Source organism: Taurulus bubalis, assembly GCF_910589615.1.
Source record: "Taurulus bubalis genome assembly, chromosome: 18".
Classification (NCBI taxonomy): domain Eukaryota; kingdom Metazoa; phylum Chordata; class Actinopteri; order Perciformes; family Cottidae; genus Taurulus; species Taurulus bubalis.
This window is the reverse complement of record NC_136606.1, coordinates 290959-307500: the sequence shown is the minus strand read 5'-3', so window position 1 is coordinate 307500 and position 16542 is coordinate 290959. Positions and strand designations below refer to the sequence as shown.

General features: G+C 43.5%; 1 protein-coding gene across 1 annotated transcript in view; it reads left to right on the top strand.

The window, feature by feature from the left end:
• Positions 1-16542, top strand: part of LOC306750994 (receptor-type tyrosine-protein phosphatase mu-like) — an 81899-nt gene that overhangs the window by 24243 nt on the left and 41114 nt on the right. The window contains exon 14 of the mRNA XM_079234491.1: positions 11851-11983. Coding sequence (XP_079090617.1) covers positions 11851-11983 — 133 coding nt within the window. The remainder of the gene's footprint in view (positions 1-11850; positions 11984-16542) is intronic.

Genomic DNA, 16542 nt, shown 5'->3' with positions numbered 1-16542 from the left:
GAACGATCTGAAGAGTTAGGAATTATGTATCTTTAAAAAGGTGGGACATTTAGTAGATTGTATTTTAAAAGAACATATGTACATTTCTGTGAGAATGGAAAACATAGTTTGCTTTATTTTGAAATTTATATAAGTGTTTTATTTTGAAGGGGGTCAGTAACATTATTATTTTGACAGTTGGGTACCGTTTCAATTTCATATATACTCTATAGTATTTTATTTTGAAAGTATTCAATACATTTTATTTATTATTTTATTTTGAAAGGGGAAAAGTTAGCATCAGTTGCAACAGCTAATTCATAATGGTTAGCACTGGTCAGACAGAATTATAGCACACACTGAACTCTATGCTAACACCAGGCAAATGACTATGAGAGAGCTATGAGCAGCAAAACAAGTTAACCACACACACACACACACACACACACACACACACACACACACACACACACACAAACACACACTTTATTGACTGTTCTGGCTTTAATCAGCGTTTATTGGAGCACAGTTCTGGTGGCTAACGACACCAGATGCTGATTGGCTCTGCTGGTCCCCTGGCACCTGTCAGTCACGCTGCAGCAGCCAACCAGATCTCCCAGGGGGAGTCCTACCCCTCCCCTTTCAAAGTACCCAAGATGCCTTGCAGCACTAACAGTGAAAGGAGCTGATGTGAATGTAAAGGAGAGCTGAACGTCTCCTGAATGCTAATGGAGCGCTAGACAAAGACACACAGTTTGTTCTGAAATAGTACACACACATATATACTGTATACACACACACACACACACACGCACATCTATACACACACACACACACACACACACACATATATATATACACACACACACAAGACAAAGCAAACAAAAACAAATAAACAGAACATTTTTGGTAACAAAAAGAAGACTGGAGAAGCTGTGTGTTGAGATAGTGGAGGGGGAGGGGCATGTTGAGATAGTGGAGGGGGAGGGGCATGTTGAGATAGTAGAGGGGGAGGGGCATGTTGAGATAGTAGAGGGGGAGGGGCATGTTGAGATAGTGGAGGGGGAGGGGCATGTTAAGATAGTAGAGGGGGAGGGGCATGTTGAGATAGTGGAGGGGCATGTTGAGATAGTGGAGGGGAGGGGCATGTTGAGATAGTGGAGGGGGAGGGGAATGTTGAGATAGTGGAGGGGGAGGGGCATGTTGAGATAGTGGAGCGGGAAGGGCATGTTGAGATGGTGGAGGGGGAGGGGCATGTTGAGATAGTGGAGGGGGAGGGGCATGTTGAGATAGTGGAGCGGGAAGGGCATGTTGAGATAGTGGAGGGGGAGGGGCTTGTTGAGATAGTGGAGGGGGAGGGGCATGTTGAGATAGTAGAGGGGGAGGGGCATGTTGAGATAGTGGAGGGAGAGGGGCATGTTGAGATAGTGGAGGGGGAGGGGCATGTTGAGATAGTAGAGGGGGAGGGGCATGTTGAGATAGTGGAGGGGGAAGGGCATGTTGAGATAGTGGAGGGGGAGGGGCATGTTGAGATAGTGGAGGGGGAGGGGCATGTTGAGGTAGTGGAGGGGGAGGGGCATGTTGAGGTAGTGGAGGGGGAGGGGCATGTTGAGGTAGTGGAGGGGGAGGGGCATGTTGAGGGTAGTGGAGGGGGAGGGGCATGTTGAGGTAGTGGAGGGGGAGGAGCATGTTGAGGTAGTGGTGGGGGAGGGGCATGTTGAGGTAATGTTGGGGGAGGGGCATGTTGAGATAGTGGAGGGGCATGTTGAGATAGTGGAGGGGGAGGGGCATGTTGAGGTAGTGGAGGGGGAGGAGCATGTTGAGGTAGTGGTGGGGGAGGGGCATGTTGAGGTAATGTTGGGGGAGGGGCATGTTGAGATAGTGGAGGGGCATGTTGAGATAGTGGAGGGGGAGGGGCATGTTGAGGTAGTGGAGGGGGAGGAGCATGTTGAGGTAGTGGTGGGGGAGGGGCATGTTGAGGTAATGTTGGGGGAGGGGCAGCCAGATGGTTGTGTATTGTGATGGATTTGTCATTGAAGAAGGAAAGAAATGAGTTGCATTTGCTGGTGGAGGAGATGTGTCCATGCGCTTGAGGAGTTTGTTGATGGTGGAGAACAGCGTTTTGGGGTTGCTGGAGCCAGATTGGATGATGGAGGAGTCGTAAGAGGAGCGGGCGGCGTTGAGGGCATCTTTGTATTGTAGTTGGTGGAGAACAGTGAGTCCAGTTTAGTTTGCAAGACGTTCCAGTGGACGGCGCTGCACTTTGAGGTGGTGAAGCTGAAGTGTACCAGAGGGCGGAGTGGGTGAAGGAGACGAGTTTGATGAGGTCAAGACAGGAGGAGAGTGCATCATCATGGTGATTGACGTATACACACACACACACATATATACATGCACGCACGCTAACGCGTTATAAATGGTTTAACGCAGCAATCCCTTAACGCCGACAATGATTTTATCATGCGTTAACTGCATGTTTTTGTTTTGTTTGTTTGAGCATTGGGAGGCTTAACACCACTGCACATCAACCCAGAACATGGAGAAAGGCTGCACGTTCATTTTAAATCTCTACTAAAAGCAAAGCTATTTGTAACCACTGCAAACTGTAATGATGTCATCACAGAGTACTACGAGCTGAAGTACCTTAAAGGTTACACAGCATTGATGCAGCAACCAGCGTCCTGAGAATCCAACCAATGACGTATGAGCCTCCAGACACTCCGTTGTATGAAATGTTGTATAAACGGAGCGACAACACAATTCAGTTTATTTTATATAGCCCAACATCACAAATACAAGTTATCCTCAGAGGGCTTACACTAATATATATATATATATATATATATATATATATATATATATATATATATATATATATATATATATATATATATATATATACACACACACACATGCATATAAAGTCCTGAACTTTGGACTTTTTGTTTCTGTGAATGTCGTCTCTCTGATCTGCTTCTGCTTGTTTGACGACTAATGCCACTGAGTGAGTGATAACCAGCTTCTCTTCCAGGTGTTACTAATGTTTCTGCTTCAGTAAACCTGCTTCAGCCTCTCTCTCTCTCTCTCTCTCTCTCTCTCTCTCTCTCTCTCTCTCTCTCTCTCGCTCTCTGTCCCTGTCTCTCTCTCTCTGTCTCTCCTGATGAACAGCTGCTCTCCTCGTCCAGCTCACCACGCCGTACATACGCACCGCCCAGCCCGCCGGAGACCAGCAGCTCCCAGGTCAGCACCACCAGACACAGAGCAATGAGAGCAATGAGAGCAATGAGAGCAATGAGAACACTGAGAACACTGATAACACTGAGAACACTGAGAGCAATGAGAGCAATGAGAACACTGAGAGCAATGAGAGCAATGAGAGCAATGAGAACACTGAGAGCAATGAGAGCAATGAGAGCAATGAGAACACTGAGAACACTGAGAGCAATGAGAACACTGAGAACACTGAGAACACTGAGAGCAATGAGAACACTGAGAACACTGAGAGCAATGAGAGCAATGAGAACACTGAGAACACTGAGAGCAATGAGAGCAATGAGAACACTGAGAGCAATGAGAACACTGAGAGCAATGAGAACACTGAGAGCAATGAGAGCAATGAGAACACTGAGAGCAATGAGAGCAATGAGAACACTGAGAGCAATGAGAGCAATGAGAACACTGAGAACACTGAGAGCAATGAGAGCAATGAGAGCAATGAGAACACTGAGAACAATGAGAGCAATGAGAGCACTGAGAACACTGAGAACACTGAGAGCAATGAGAGCAATGAGAACACTGAGAGCAATGAGAGCAATGAGAACACTGAGAACACTGAGAGCAATGAGAACACTGAGAACACTGAGAGCAATGAGAGCAATGAGAGCAATGAGAACACTGAGAGCAATGAGAACACTGAGAGCAATGAGAGCAATGAGAACACTGAGAGCAATGAGAGCAATGAGAACACTGAGAGCAATGAGAGCAATGAGAACACTGAGAACACTGAGAGCAATGAGAACACTGAGAACACTGAGAGCAATGAGAGCAATGAGAACACTGAGAACACTGAGAGCAATGAGAGCACTGAGAACACTGAGAGCAATGAGAACACTGAGAGCAATGAGAGCAATGAGAACACTGAGAACACTGAGAGCAATGAGAGCAATGAGAACACTGAGAACACTGAGAGCAATGAGAGCAATGAGAACACTGAGAGCAATGAGAGCAATGAGAACACTGAGAACACTGAGAACACTGAGAGCAATGAGAACACTGAGAGCAATGAGAACACTGAGAACACTGAGAGCAATGAGAGCAATGAGAACACTGAGAACACTGAGAGCAATGAGAGCAATGAGAGCAATGAGAACACTGAGAGCAATGAGAAACATTGAGAGCAATGAGAAACACTGAGAGCAATGAGAACACTGAGAGCAATGATCATCAATGAGAACACTGAGAACACTGAGAGCAATGAGCATCACTCAGAAACCATTAGAAAGAGAGTGTGTAGACATTAATCTACGACACACACACTTTCAAAATCACATTTAAATATTTAGCAGCCTGAAGGTAGAAACTTTCCACCTTACTGTTTATCCACAAAATATATGTGTGTGTGCGTGTGTGTGTGTGTGTGTGTGTGTGTGTGTGTGTGTGTGTGTGTGTGTGTGTGTGTGTGCCTGCTTGCCTGCATGCCTGTGTGTGTGCCTGGTGTAACTTACAGGCTTCAAATACTCTGAACAGCTGTTTGCCATGTATACACACACATTGTAGCACACACACACATTGTAACACACACACACATTGTAGCATACACACATTGTAACACACACACATTGTAACACACACACACAGTGTAGCATACACACATTGTAACACACACACATTGTAACACACACACATTGTAACATACACACATTGTAACACAAACACATTGTAGCACACACACACATTGCAACACACACATTGTAGCACACACACACATTGTAGCACACACACATTGCAGCACACACACATTGTAGCACACACAAACATTGTAACACACATTGTAACATACAGACATTGTAACACACACACATTGTAACACACACATTGTAGCACACACACACATTGTAACACACACACATTGTATTACACACAAACATTGTAAAACACACACATTGTAACATACACACATTGTAACACACACATTGTAGCACACACACACATTGTAACACACACATTGTAGCACACACACACATTGTAACACACACACACATTGTAGCGCACACGCATATTGTAGCGCACACACACATTGTAGCACACACACATTGCAGCACACACATTGTAGCACACACACGTTGTAGCACACACACACACACATTGTGACACACACACATTGTAACACACACATTGTAGCACACACACACACATTGTAACACACACACATTGTAGCACACACACACATTGTAGCACACACACATGACACACACATTGTAGCACACACATTATGACACACACACATTGTAACACACACACATGACACACACATTGTAGCACACACAAATTATGACACACACACATTGTAACACACACACACATTGTAGCACACACATGACACACACATTGTAGCACACACACATTATGACACACACACACATTGTAGCACACACACACATTGTAGCACACACACATTGTAACACACACACATTGTAGCACACACACATTATGACACACACACATTGTAGCATACACACATGACACACACATTGTAGCACACACTCATTGTAACACACACATTGCAACACACACATTGTAGAACACACACATTATGACACACACACACATTGTAACACACACATTGTAGGACACACACATTGTAGCACACACATTGTATCACACCCACATTATGACACACACACACACACATTGTAGCACACGCATTGTAACACACACATTGTAACACACACATTATGACACACACACATTGTAGCACACACACATTGTGACACATGCACATTGTAGCGCACACACATGATGACACACGCACATTGTAACACACACATTGTAGCACACACACATTATGACACACACATTGTAACACACACATTGTAACACACACATTGTAGCACACATTGTAGCACACACATTATGACACACACCTCCCACTCAGCGTGACAGACTGAAGCCCGAAGCAGAAAACAGCTTCTCTTTGGCCTACTGTGTCATACACACACACACACACACACACACACACATTCGCTCTTCAAAGTGTTTTGATAGCCTTTAAACTGAAAGCAGCAGATCTCTCTGCCTCCGAGGCTGTGTGTGTGTGTGTGTGTGTGTGTGTGTGTGTGTGTGTGTGTGTGTGTGAGTGTGTGACCTTGAAGAAATAAATGAAAACAGAATAAAGAAAACTGTTTCATGGTGTCATCCAGCACTTTTATTATTATACTGGAAACCCGTTCAGCTGGAATGGTTTCTGATACAGACTGGTCTCTGGTCTCTGATACAGACTGGTCTCTAAGACAGACTGGTCTCTGGTCACTGATACAGACTGGTCTCTGATACAGACTGGTCTCTGGTCACTGATACAGACTGGTCTCTGATACAGACTGGTCTCTGGTCACTGATACAGACTGGTCTCTGATACAGACTGGTCTCTGGTCACTGATACAGACTGGTCTCTGATACAGACTGGTCTCTGGTCACTGATACAGACTGGTCTCTAAGACAGACTGGTCTCTGGTCACTGATACAGACTGGTCTCTGATACAGACTGGTCTCTGGTCACTGATACAGACTGGTCTCTGATACAGACTGGTCTCTGGTCACTGATACAGACTGGTCTCTGATACAGACTGGTCTCTGGTCACTGATACAGACTGGTCTCTGGTCTCTGATACAGACTGGTCTCTGATACAGACTGGTCTCTGGTCACTGATACAGACTGGTCTCTGGTCTCTAATACAGACTGGTCTCTGGTCACTGATACAGACTGGTCTCTGATACAGACTGGTCTCTGGTCACTGATACAGACTGGTCTCTGATACAGACTGGTCTATGGTCTCTGATACAGACTGTTCTCTGATACAGACTGGTCTCTGATACAGACTGGTCTCTGGTCACTGATACAGACTGGTCTCTGATACAGACTGGTCTCTGGTCACTGATACAGACTGGTCACTGATACAGACTGTTCTCTGATACAGACTGGTCTCTGGTCTCTGATACAGACTGGTCTCTGATACAGACTAGTTTCTGATACAGACTGGTCTCTGGTCTCTGATACAGACTGTTCTCTGATACAGACTGGTCTCTGATACAGACTGGTATCTGATACAGACTGTTCTCTGATACAGACTAGTCTCTGATACAGACTGGTATCTGATACAGACTGGTATCTGGTCTCTGATACAGACTGGTCTCTGATACAGACTAGTCTCTGATACAGACTGGTCTCTGGTCTCTGATACAGACTGTTCTCTGATACAGACTGGTCTCTGATACAGACTGGTATCTGATACAGACTGTTCTCTGATACAGACTGGTCTCTGATACAGACTGGTATCTGATACAAACTGGTATCTGGTCTCTGATACAGACTGGTCTCTGATACAGACTGGTATCTGATACAGACTGGTATCTGGTCTCTGATACAGACTGGTCTCTGGTCTCTGATACAGACTAGTCTCTGATACAGACTGTTCTCTGATACAGACTGGTCTCTGATACAGACTGGTCTCTGGTCACTGATACAGACTGGTCTCTGGTCACTGATACAGACTGGTCTCTGATACAGACTGGTCTCTGGTCACTGATACAGACTGGTCTCTGATACAGACTGGTCTCCTGTCACTGATACAGACTGGTCTCTGATACAGACTGGTCTCTGGTCTCTGATACAGACTGGTCACTGGTCTCTGATACAGACTGGTCTCTGATACAGACTGGTATCTGGTCTCTGATACAGACTGGTCTCTGGTGACTGATACAGACTGGTCACTGATACAGACTGTTCTCTGATACAGACTGGTCTCTGATACAGACTAGTCTCTGATACAGACTGGTCTCTGGTCTCTGATACAGACTGTTCTCTGATACAGACTGGTCTCTGATACAGACTGGTATCTGATACAGACTGGTCTCTGGTCACTGATACAGACTGGTATCTGGTCTCTGATACAGACTGGTATCTGATACAGACTGGTATCTGGTCTCTGATACAGACTGGTATCTGGTCTCTGATACAGACTGGTCTCTGATACGGACTAGTCTCTGATACAGACTGGTCTCTGGTCTCTGATACAGACTGGTCTCTGGTACAGACTAGTCTCTGATACAGACTGGTCTCTGGTCTCTGATACAGACTGGTCTCTGATACAGACTGGTCTCTGGTCTCTGATACAGACTAGTCTCTGATACAGACTGTTCTCTGATACAGACTGGTCTCTGATACAGACTGGTCTCTGGTCTCTGATACAGACTGGTCTCTGGTGTCTGATACAGACTAGTCTCTGATACAGACTAGTCTCTGATACAGACTGTTCTCTGATACAGACTGGTCTCTGATACAGACTGGTATCTGGTCTCTGATACAGACTGGTCTCTGGTATCTGATACAGACTAGTCTCTGATACAGACTAGTCTCTGATACAGACTGTTCTCTGATACAGACTGGTCTCTGATACAGACTGGTATCTGGTCTCTGATACAGACTGGTATAGACTGGTTTATTTTTCTTCCAGTCCAGTGTAGAACTGTACTGGTCCGATTGGTTTCTGGGATTTCCTTCTGTCATTTAGACATTCTCTCACACACACACACACACACTCACACACACACACTCTCTCACACACCACACACACACACACACTCTCTCTCTCACACACACACACACTCTCACACACCACACACACACACACTCTCTCTCTGTGACTGATAGCGGGTGTCAGGTTCAGATTGGGAATGTGTTGTACGTCTTAAATGACTCACACACACTCACACACACACAGGTAATGGGTTTTTCATGGGACTGACATCTCATCACATTTTACATTGAGAAGGACTCTTCTTTTCCTCCTCTTCTCCTCTTCACCTCATTTTCTCCTCTCCTCTTCTTCTTCTCTTCTCCTCTTCTCTTCCTCTCTTCTCCTCTTCTCCTCTTCTCTTCCTCTCTTCTCCTCTTCCTCTATTCTCCTCTTCTTCTCTTCTCCTCTTCTCTTCCTCTCTTCTCCTCTTCTTCTCTTCTCCTCTTCTTCTCCTCTTCACCTCTATTACTACTATGTGAATGCTATGCTAGGTTATGGTAACTACTATGTGAATGCTATGCTAGTTAATGGTAACTACCAGAGGTGTCAAGTAACGAAGTACAAATACTTCGTTACCTTACTTAAGTAGACATTTTGGGTATCTATATTTTATTGGAGTTTTTTTTTTTCAGACGACTTTTTACTTCTACTCCTTACATTTTCACGCAAATATCTGTACTTTCTACTCCCTACATTTTAAAAATAGCCTCGTTACTATTTCATTTTGGTTTGTTTTCACTCCGGCTTGTCATCGTTCAAAAACACACAAAAACCTCTCCGCCCCGTTGCCCACAGATACGTGCGCGCGCACACAGGTGAGCACTGAGCACACACACACACACACACACACACACACAGGTGAGCACTGAGCACACACACACACACACAGGTGAGCACTGAGCACACACACACACACACACACACATACACACACACATACAGGTGAGCACTGAGCACACACACACACACACACACACACACAGGTGAGCGCTGAGCACACAGCAGCGGACAGAGAGCGTCGAAAAATATGTCGCGTGAAAAGTAGACCGCTATATCTGTGTTTTAAACGCTCCCAGGGTGAAGATGCAACAGCAGCTCTCCTGTGAGGAGCAGCGGAGTTCTACTCGCACCGGAGCAGCTCTCTGAACCCGGAGCGGCTCTCTGAACCCGGAGCGGCTCTCTGAACCCGGAGCGGCTCTCTGAACCCGGAGCAGCTCTCTGAACCCGGAGCGTCTCTCTGAACCCGGAGCGGCTCTCTGAACCCGGAGCAGCTCTCTGAACCCGGAGCAGCTCTCTGAACCCAGAGCGGCTCTCTGAACCCGGAGCGGCTCTCTGAACCCGGAGCAGCTCTCTGAACCCGGAGCGGCTCTCTGAACCCGGAGCAGCTCTCTGAACCCAGAGCAGCTCTCTGAACCCAGAGCAGCTCTCTGAACCCAGAGCGGCTCTGAACCCAGAGCGGCTCTGAACACAGAGCAGCTCTCTGAACCCAGAGCGGCTCTCTGAACCCGGAGCAGCTCTCTGAACCCAGAGCAGCTCTCTGAACCCGGAGCAGCTCCCTGAACCCAGAGCGTCTCTCTGAACCCGGAGCAGCTCTCTGAACCCAGAGCGGCTCTCTGAACCCGGAGCAGCTCTCTGAACCCAGAGCAGCTCTCTGAACCCGGAGCAGCTCTCTGAACCCAGAGCAGCTCTCTGAACCCGGAGCAGCTCTCTGAACCCAGAGCAGCTCTCCTGAGAGCCAAAGTGCTCGTGTCTTCTACCAACAATGAGCTGCTGGCTTCACATATTACAAAAGTATAAAGTACACGGATATAAAACTAAGTCATTAATAAATACATGGACAGATGCCTGTACTTTCGGGTAAATGGTCACGGTACGTCGTTAACAGGTTAGCTTGCGCATGCGCGATTTGACGCGACGCCGTGAGCTCCGTGAGCTCGTCTTTTCCTGCTGTTGCGTTTCTCAAAATAAAGAAACAGATCTAAGCTCAATATTGAGCATGAATTGAGAGCCGTATCAAATCTACAACCCCGTTTATAACATATGTGTCGAGGAAAGCAGCTCACTGCTCCACTAATACTGATACAACCTGATGGCTCACATATCTGCACTCATTCTGTTTTGTTTGGCAAAAAAAATGAAAAGCTTATTGTTTTCCACAATGAGCTATTAAGTAGTAACTAAATATGAGTTATTTTTTACATAGATAGAACTTACACAAAACATTGTCTGATGGGGCAATCTGATTTACTTGAAAGTGATTGCAATTTTCTTTATTCTGTTATTTATAAAAGCACAGAAGAGTCACACAATTATGTTATTTACAGAAAAAGTTTGAGAACTACATCTTTAAGTGTTTGTGTCGGAGTCGCCGCCGCCGCCTATTTTGCACTATTACAATACTTATAGGCAACTAGTTATCATGTCTTCCGCTCCATGAAACGCATGTTAATGCTCAGTAGTACACATATGGTACTTTAATGTATTTGTATTGTAATAAAATGTGATCATTTTAAATGGGCATATATGCAGCTGTAACGGGTAGCCTAGTGCATCCCACATTTTTCAACACAACATTTTAAAACATTATAATCATTATGGCCTTTATAAAATGATTGTTTTGGGGGAGGTGGGGTAGTGCACTATAGGCCCCTGAGACGCGGCTTAAGAGTTTGTCCTTAATGGAGAAAAAACATTCCCCTTACATTACTTTTACTTTTATACTTTTAAGTAGTTTTTAAACCAGTACTTTTACACTTTTACTTAAGTAAAAAGCTTGAGTTGATACTTCAACTTTTACAGAAGTATTTTTAAACCCTAGTATCTATACTTCTACTTGAGTAATGAATGTGAATACTTTTGACACCTCTGGTAACTACTATGTGAATGCTATGCTAGTTAAACCTAACTACTATGTCAATGCCATGCTAGTTAATGGTAGCTACTATGTGAATGCTATGCTAGTTAAAGCTAACTACTATGTGAATGCTATGCTAGTTAAAGCTAACTACTATGTGAATGCTATGCTAGTTAAAGGGATGGTAAAGCAGAACCAGCAGCTCATTGTAGTTTCCATGTTCAGGAGCTGCGACCAGGAAACCAGAACCCGAACAGGAGAAGCAGTCGGATCACACGGTGAAGATCGCTGGAGCCATCGCCGGCATCCTGCTCTTCATCATCATCTTCCTCGGAGTCATCCTACTGATGAAGAAACGGTAACAATATGATACAATATTAATGTTACACAACGAAACACACACAGTGAAACACACACAGTGAAACACACTCATAGTGAAACACACACAGTGAAAGTATACATTTAAATATGTATATTTATATATATATATATATCTATAAATATATATATATATATATATATTTATAGATAAATATATATTTATAAATATATATATATATATTTATATATACATATATATATTTATATGTGTGTTTCATATATATATATATATATGTATATATATATATATACATATATACGTATATATATAATATTATATATATATAATATTATATATTACATGTAGATAAATGAAGTAACATCAAAGGACGCACGGACAGTGAAGATGATGAGGATGAATAATGGAGCAGATTGCAGCAGTAATCACCATTAAACTATACGTGGACCCACTTTATGCTGCAACATCAAACACACAACCCCGCTGAGACACACACACACACACACACACACACTCTTAAACACAGAGCAAAGCTTCTGTGTTTGGAGAACGTCGACGATAAGAGAGAAATTTAGATGAAAGAGCGTTTTATTCTTTGTTTTGTTTTTTCAGAGTCGCCTCGAGCTTAATGCTTCAGGCTACACACACAGACACACACAGACACACACACACACACAGACACACACACACAGACACACACAGACACACACACACAGACACACACACAGACACACACAGACACACACAGACACACACAGACACACACACACACACAGACACACACACACAGACACACACAGACACACACACACAGACACACACACAGACACACACAGACACACACAGACACACACACACACACAGACACACACACACAGACACATGCACACACAGACACACACATATATACACACACAGACACACACAAATACACACAGACACACATAGACACACACATACACACACAGACACACACACAGACACACACACACAGACACACACACAGACACACACACACACACACACAGACACACACACAGACACACACACACACAGACACACACACACAGACACACACAGACACATACACACACGCTCGCACACACAGACACACACACACACATGCACACACGCACAGACACACACACACACACAAATACACACAAATACACACAGACAAACACATACACACACACACAGACACACACACAGACACACACACAGACACAAACACACAGACGCACACACAGACACACACACACATGCACACACGCACAGACACACACAGACACACACACATACACACAGACACACACAAACACACACACACATGCACACACGCACAGACACACACAGACACACACACACAAATACACACAGACACACACAGACACACACGCACACACGCACAGACACACACACACACACACAAATACACACAGACACACACAGACACACACATACACACACACAGACACACACACATGCACACACAAGCACACACACACACAGACACACGCACGCACACACACCGACACACAGACACACAGACACACACACACACACACACACAGACACACACACAGACACACACACAGACACACACACACACAGACACACACACACACACACAGACACACACACACACACACACAGACACACACACACACACAGACACACACACATGTGAGAGGGCTTCTTCTCTGCTAGAGAGAGGAAGCCCCGGTTGGCTGTTTATCGTTGACGAGTGCGTTTGATTTCCACTCTGTGAGCAGACGGAGGTCAGCCTCATTACAGCCGGGGTGAGAGCAGGAAGCAGATAGTGGAGGGATACACCAACCTGCCACAAAGTAGTCCTGACATTCTTTAGCAATATTGAAATACTAATCAAAGTATTGTCAGCAAGTGTACTTCAAGTACGTCCTGTAAAATGTGTTTAATTGTGTCCCAATACTAGTACCTGTACACTACAACTACAATATCTGCCTCTTACGTGAAGTACTAGAGCTGTAGTATGTAAGTACTACAGCCGTAGTATTAGGTACTACTGCTGTAGTACTTAAATACTAGTACTCCAGCTGGAGGCTCCACACCTGTTAGCATAACCATATCTTGTTTTACACACCTGTTAGCATAACCAGCTCTTGTTTTACACACCTGTTAGCATAACCAGCTCTTGTTTTTCACACTTGTTAGCATAACCAGCTCTTGTTTTACACACCTGTTAGCATAACAAGCTCTTGTTTTGTTTTACACACCTGTTAGCATAACCAGTTCTTGTTTTTCACACTTGTTAGCATAATCAGCTCTTGTTTTTCACACCTGCTAGCATAACCAGCTCTTGTTTTTCACACCTGTTAGCATAACCAGCTCTTGTTTTGTTTTACACACCTGTTATCATAACCAGCTCTTGTTTAGTTTTTCACACTTGTTAGCATAACCAGCTTTTGTTTTTCACACCTGTTAGCATAACCAGCTCTTGTTTTACACACCTGTTAGCATAACAAGCTCTTGTTTTTCACACCTGTTAGCATAACCAGCTCTTGTTTTCACACCTGTTAGCATAGCCAGCTCTTGTTTTCACATGTTCAGCAGTCACTAACCAATCAGACATGTGCCCTCCCCCTTTCACTTTGATTGACACATCGTTCCAGCCTATCACCGCTCTCCTCCACCTCCACACAGAATAATTTAACTCATCTGTTCACTTCTTCTCTCCGAGACATTAATCTGTTGTTTTTCCTTTTTCTGTTTTTCTGTTTTCTCTTTCCCTCCATTCATCCCTCCTCTGCTCCACCCCCACCACTCAGACGGAGAAATTATCACTCCTACACTTACTACCTGTGAGTAACCTGTTTGACCTCCGACCCCTCACCTGTAAGCTTCACCTTCACATCAATCTCCACACCTCAAGCTCCAAGTGTGTCCTGCCTGTACCCCTGACCTCTGACCCTTAATCATCTGATCCCTGACCCTTAACTATAACTCTACGACTCTACAACTCTATAACTCTATAACTCTATAACTATAACTCTATAACTCTATAACTATACAACTCTACAACTCTATAACTCTATAACACTATAACTCTATAACTCTATAACACTATAACTCTATAACACTATAACTCTATAACTCTATAACTCTATAACTCTATAACACTATAACTCTATAACACTATAAGGCTATAACTTTATAACTCTATAAGTCTATAACTATAACTCTATAACTCTATAACTCTATAACACTATAACTCTATAACTCTATAACTCTATAACACTATCACTCTATAACACTATAACTATATAACACTATAACTCTATAACACTATAACTCTATAACTCTATAACACTATAACTCTATAACACTATAAGGCTATAACTTTATAACTCTATAAGTCTATAACTATAACTCTATAACTCTATAACTCTATAACACTATAACTCTATAACTCTATAACTCTATAACACTATAACTCTATAACACTATAAGGCTATAACTTTATAACTCTATAAGTCTATAACTATAACACTATAACTCTATAGCTCTATAACTATAACTCTATAACACTATAAGGCTATAACTTTATAACTCTATAACTCTATAACTATAACACTATAACTCTATAGCTCTATAACTATAACTCTATAACTTTATAACTCTATAATTCTATAACTATAACACTATAACTATAACACTATAACTCTATAACTATAACTCTATAACTATAACTATAACTCTATAACTCTATCTCTTTGTAGTCGTTTCGCGTCTCTTTGCGTCTGTATAGTCGTTTTGTGTCTCTTTGTAGTCCTTTTGTGTCTCTTTGTAGTCGTTTTGTGTCTCGTAGTCGTTTCGCGTCTCTTTGCGTCTGTGTAGTCGTTTTGTGTCTCTTTGTAGTCGTTTTATGTCTCTTTGTAGTCGTTTTGCGTCTCTTTGTAGTCCTTTTGTGTCTCTTTGTAGTCCTTTTGTGTCTCGTAGTCGTTTCGCGTCTCTTTGCGTCTGTGTAGTCGTTTTGTGTCTCTTTGTAGTCCTTTTGTGTCTCTTTGTAGTCGTTTTGTGTCTCGTAGTCGTTTCGCGTCTCTTTGCGTCTGTGTAGTCGTTTTGTGTCTCTTTGTAGTCGTTTTATGTCTCTTTGTAGTCGTTTTGCGTCTCTTTGTAGTCCTTTTGTGTCTCGTAGTCGTTTCGCGTCTCTTTGCGTCTGTGTAGTCGTTTTGTGTCTCTTTGTAGTCGTTTTATGTCTCTTTGTAGTCGTTTTGCGTCTCTTTGTAGTCCTTTTGTGTCTCTTTGTAGTCCTTTTGTGTCTCGTAGTCGTTTCGCGTCTCTTTGCGTCTGTGTAGTCGTTTTGTGTCTCTTTGTAATCGTTTTATGTCTCTTTGTAGTCCTTTTGTGTCTCTTTGTAGTCCTTTTGTGTCTCTTTGTAGTCGTTTTATGTCTCTTTGTAGTCGTTTTATGTCTCTTTGTAGTCCTTTTGTGTCTCATAGTCGTTTCGCGTCTCTTTGCGTCTGTGTAGTCGTTTTGTGTCTCTTTGTAGTCCTTTTGTGTCTCTTTGTAGTCGTTTTGTGTCTCTTTGTAGT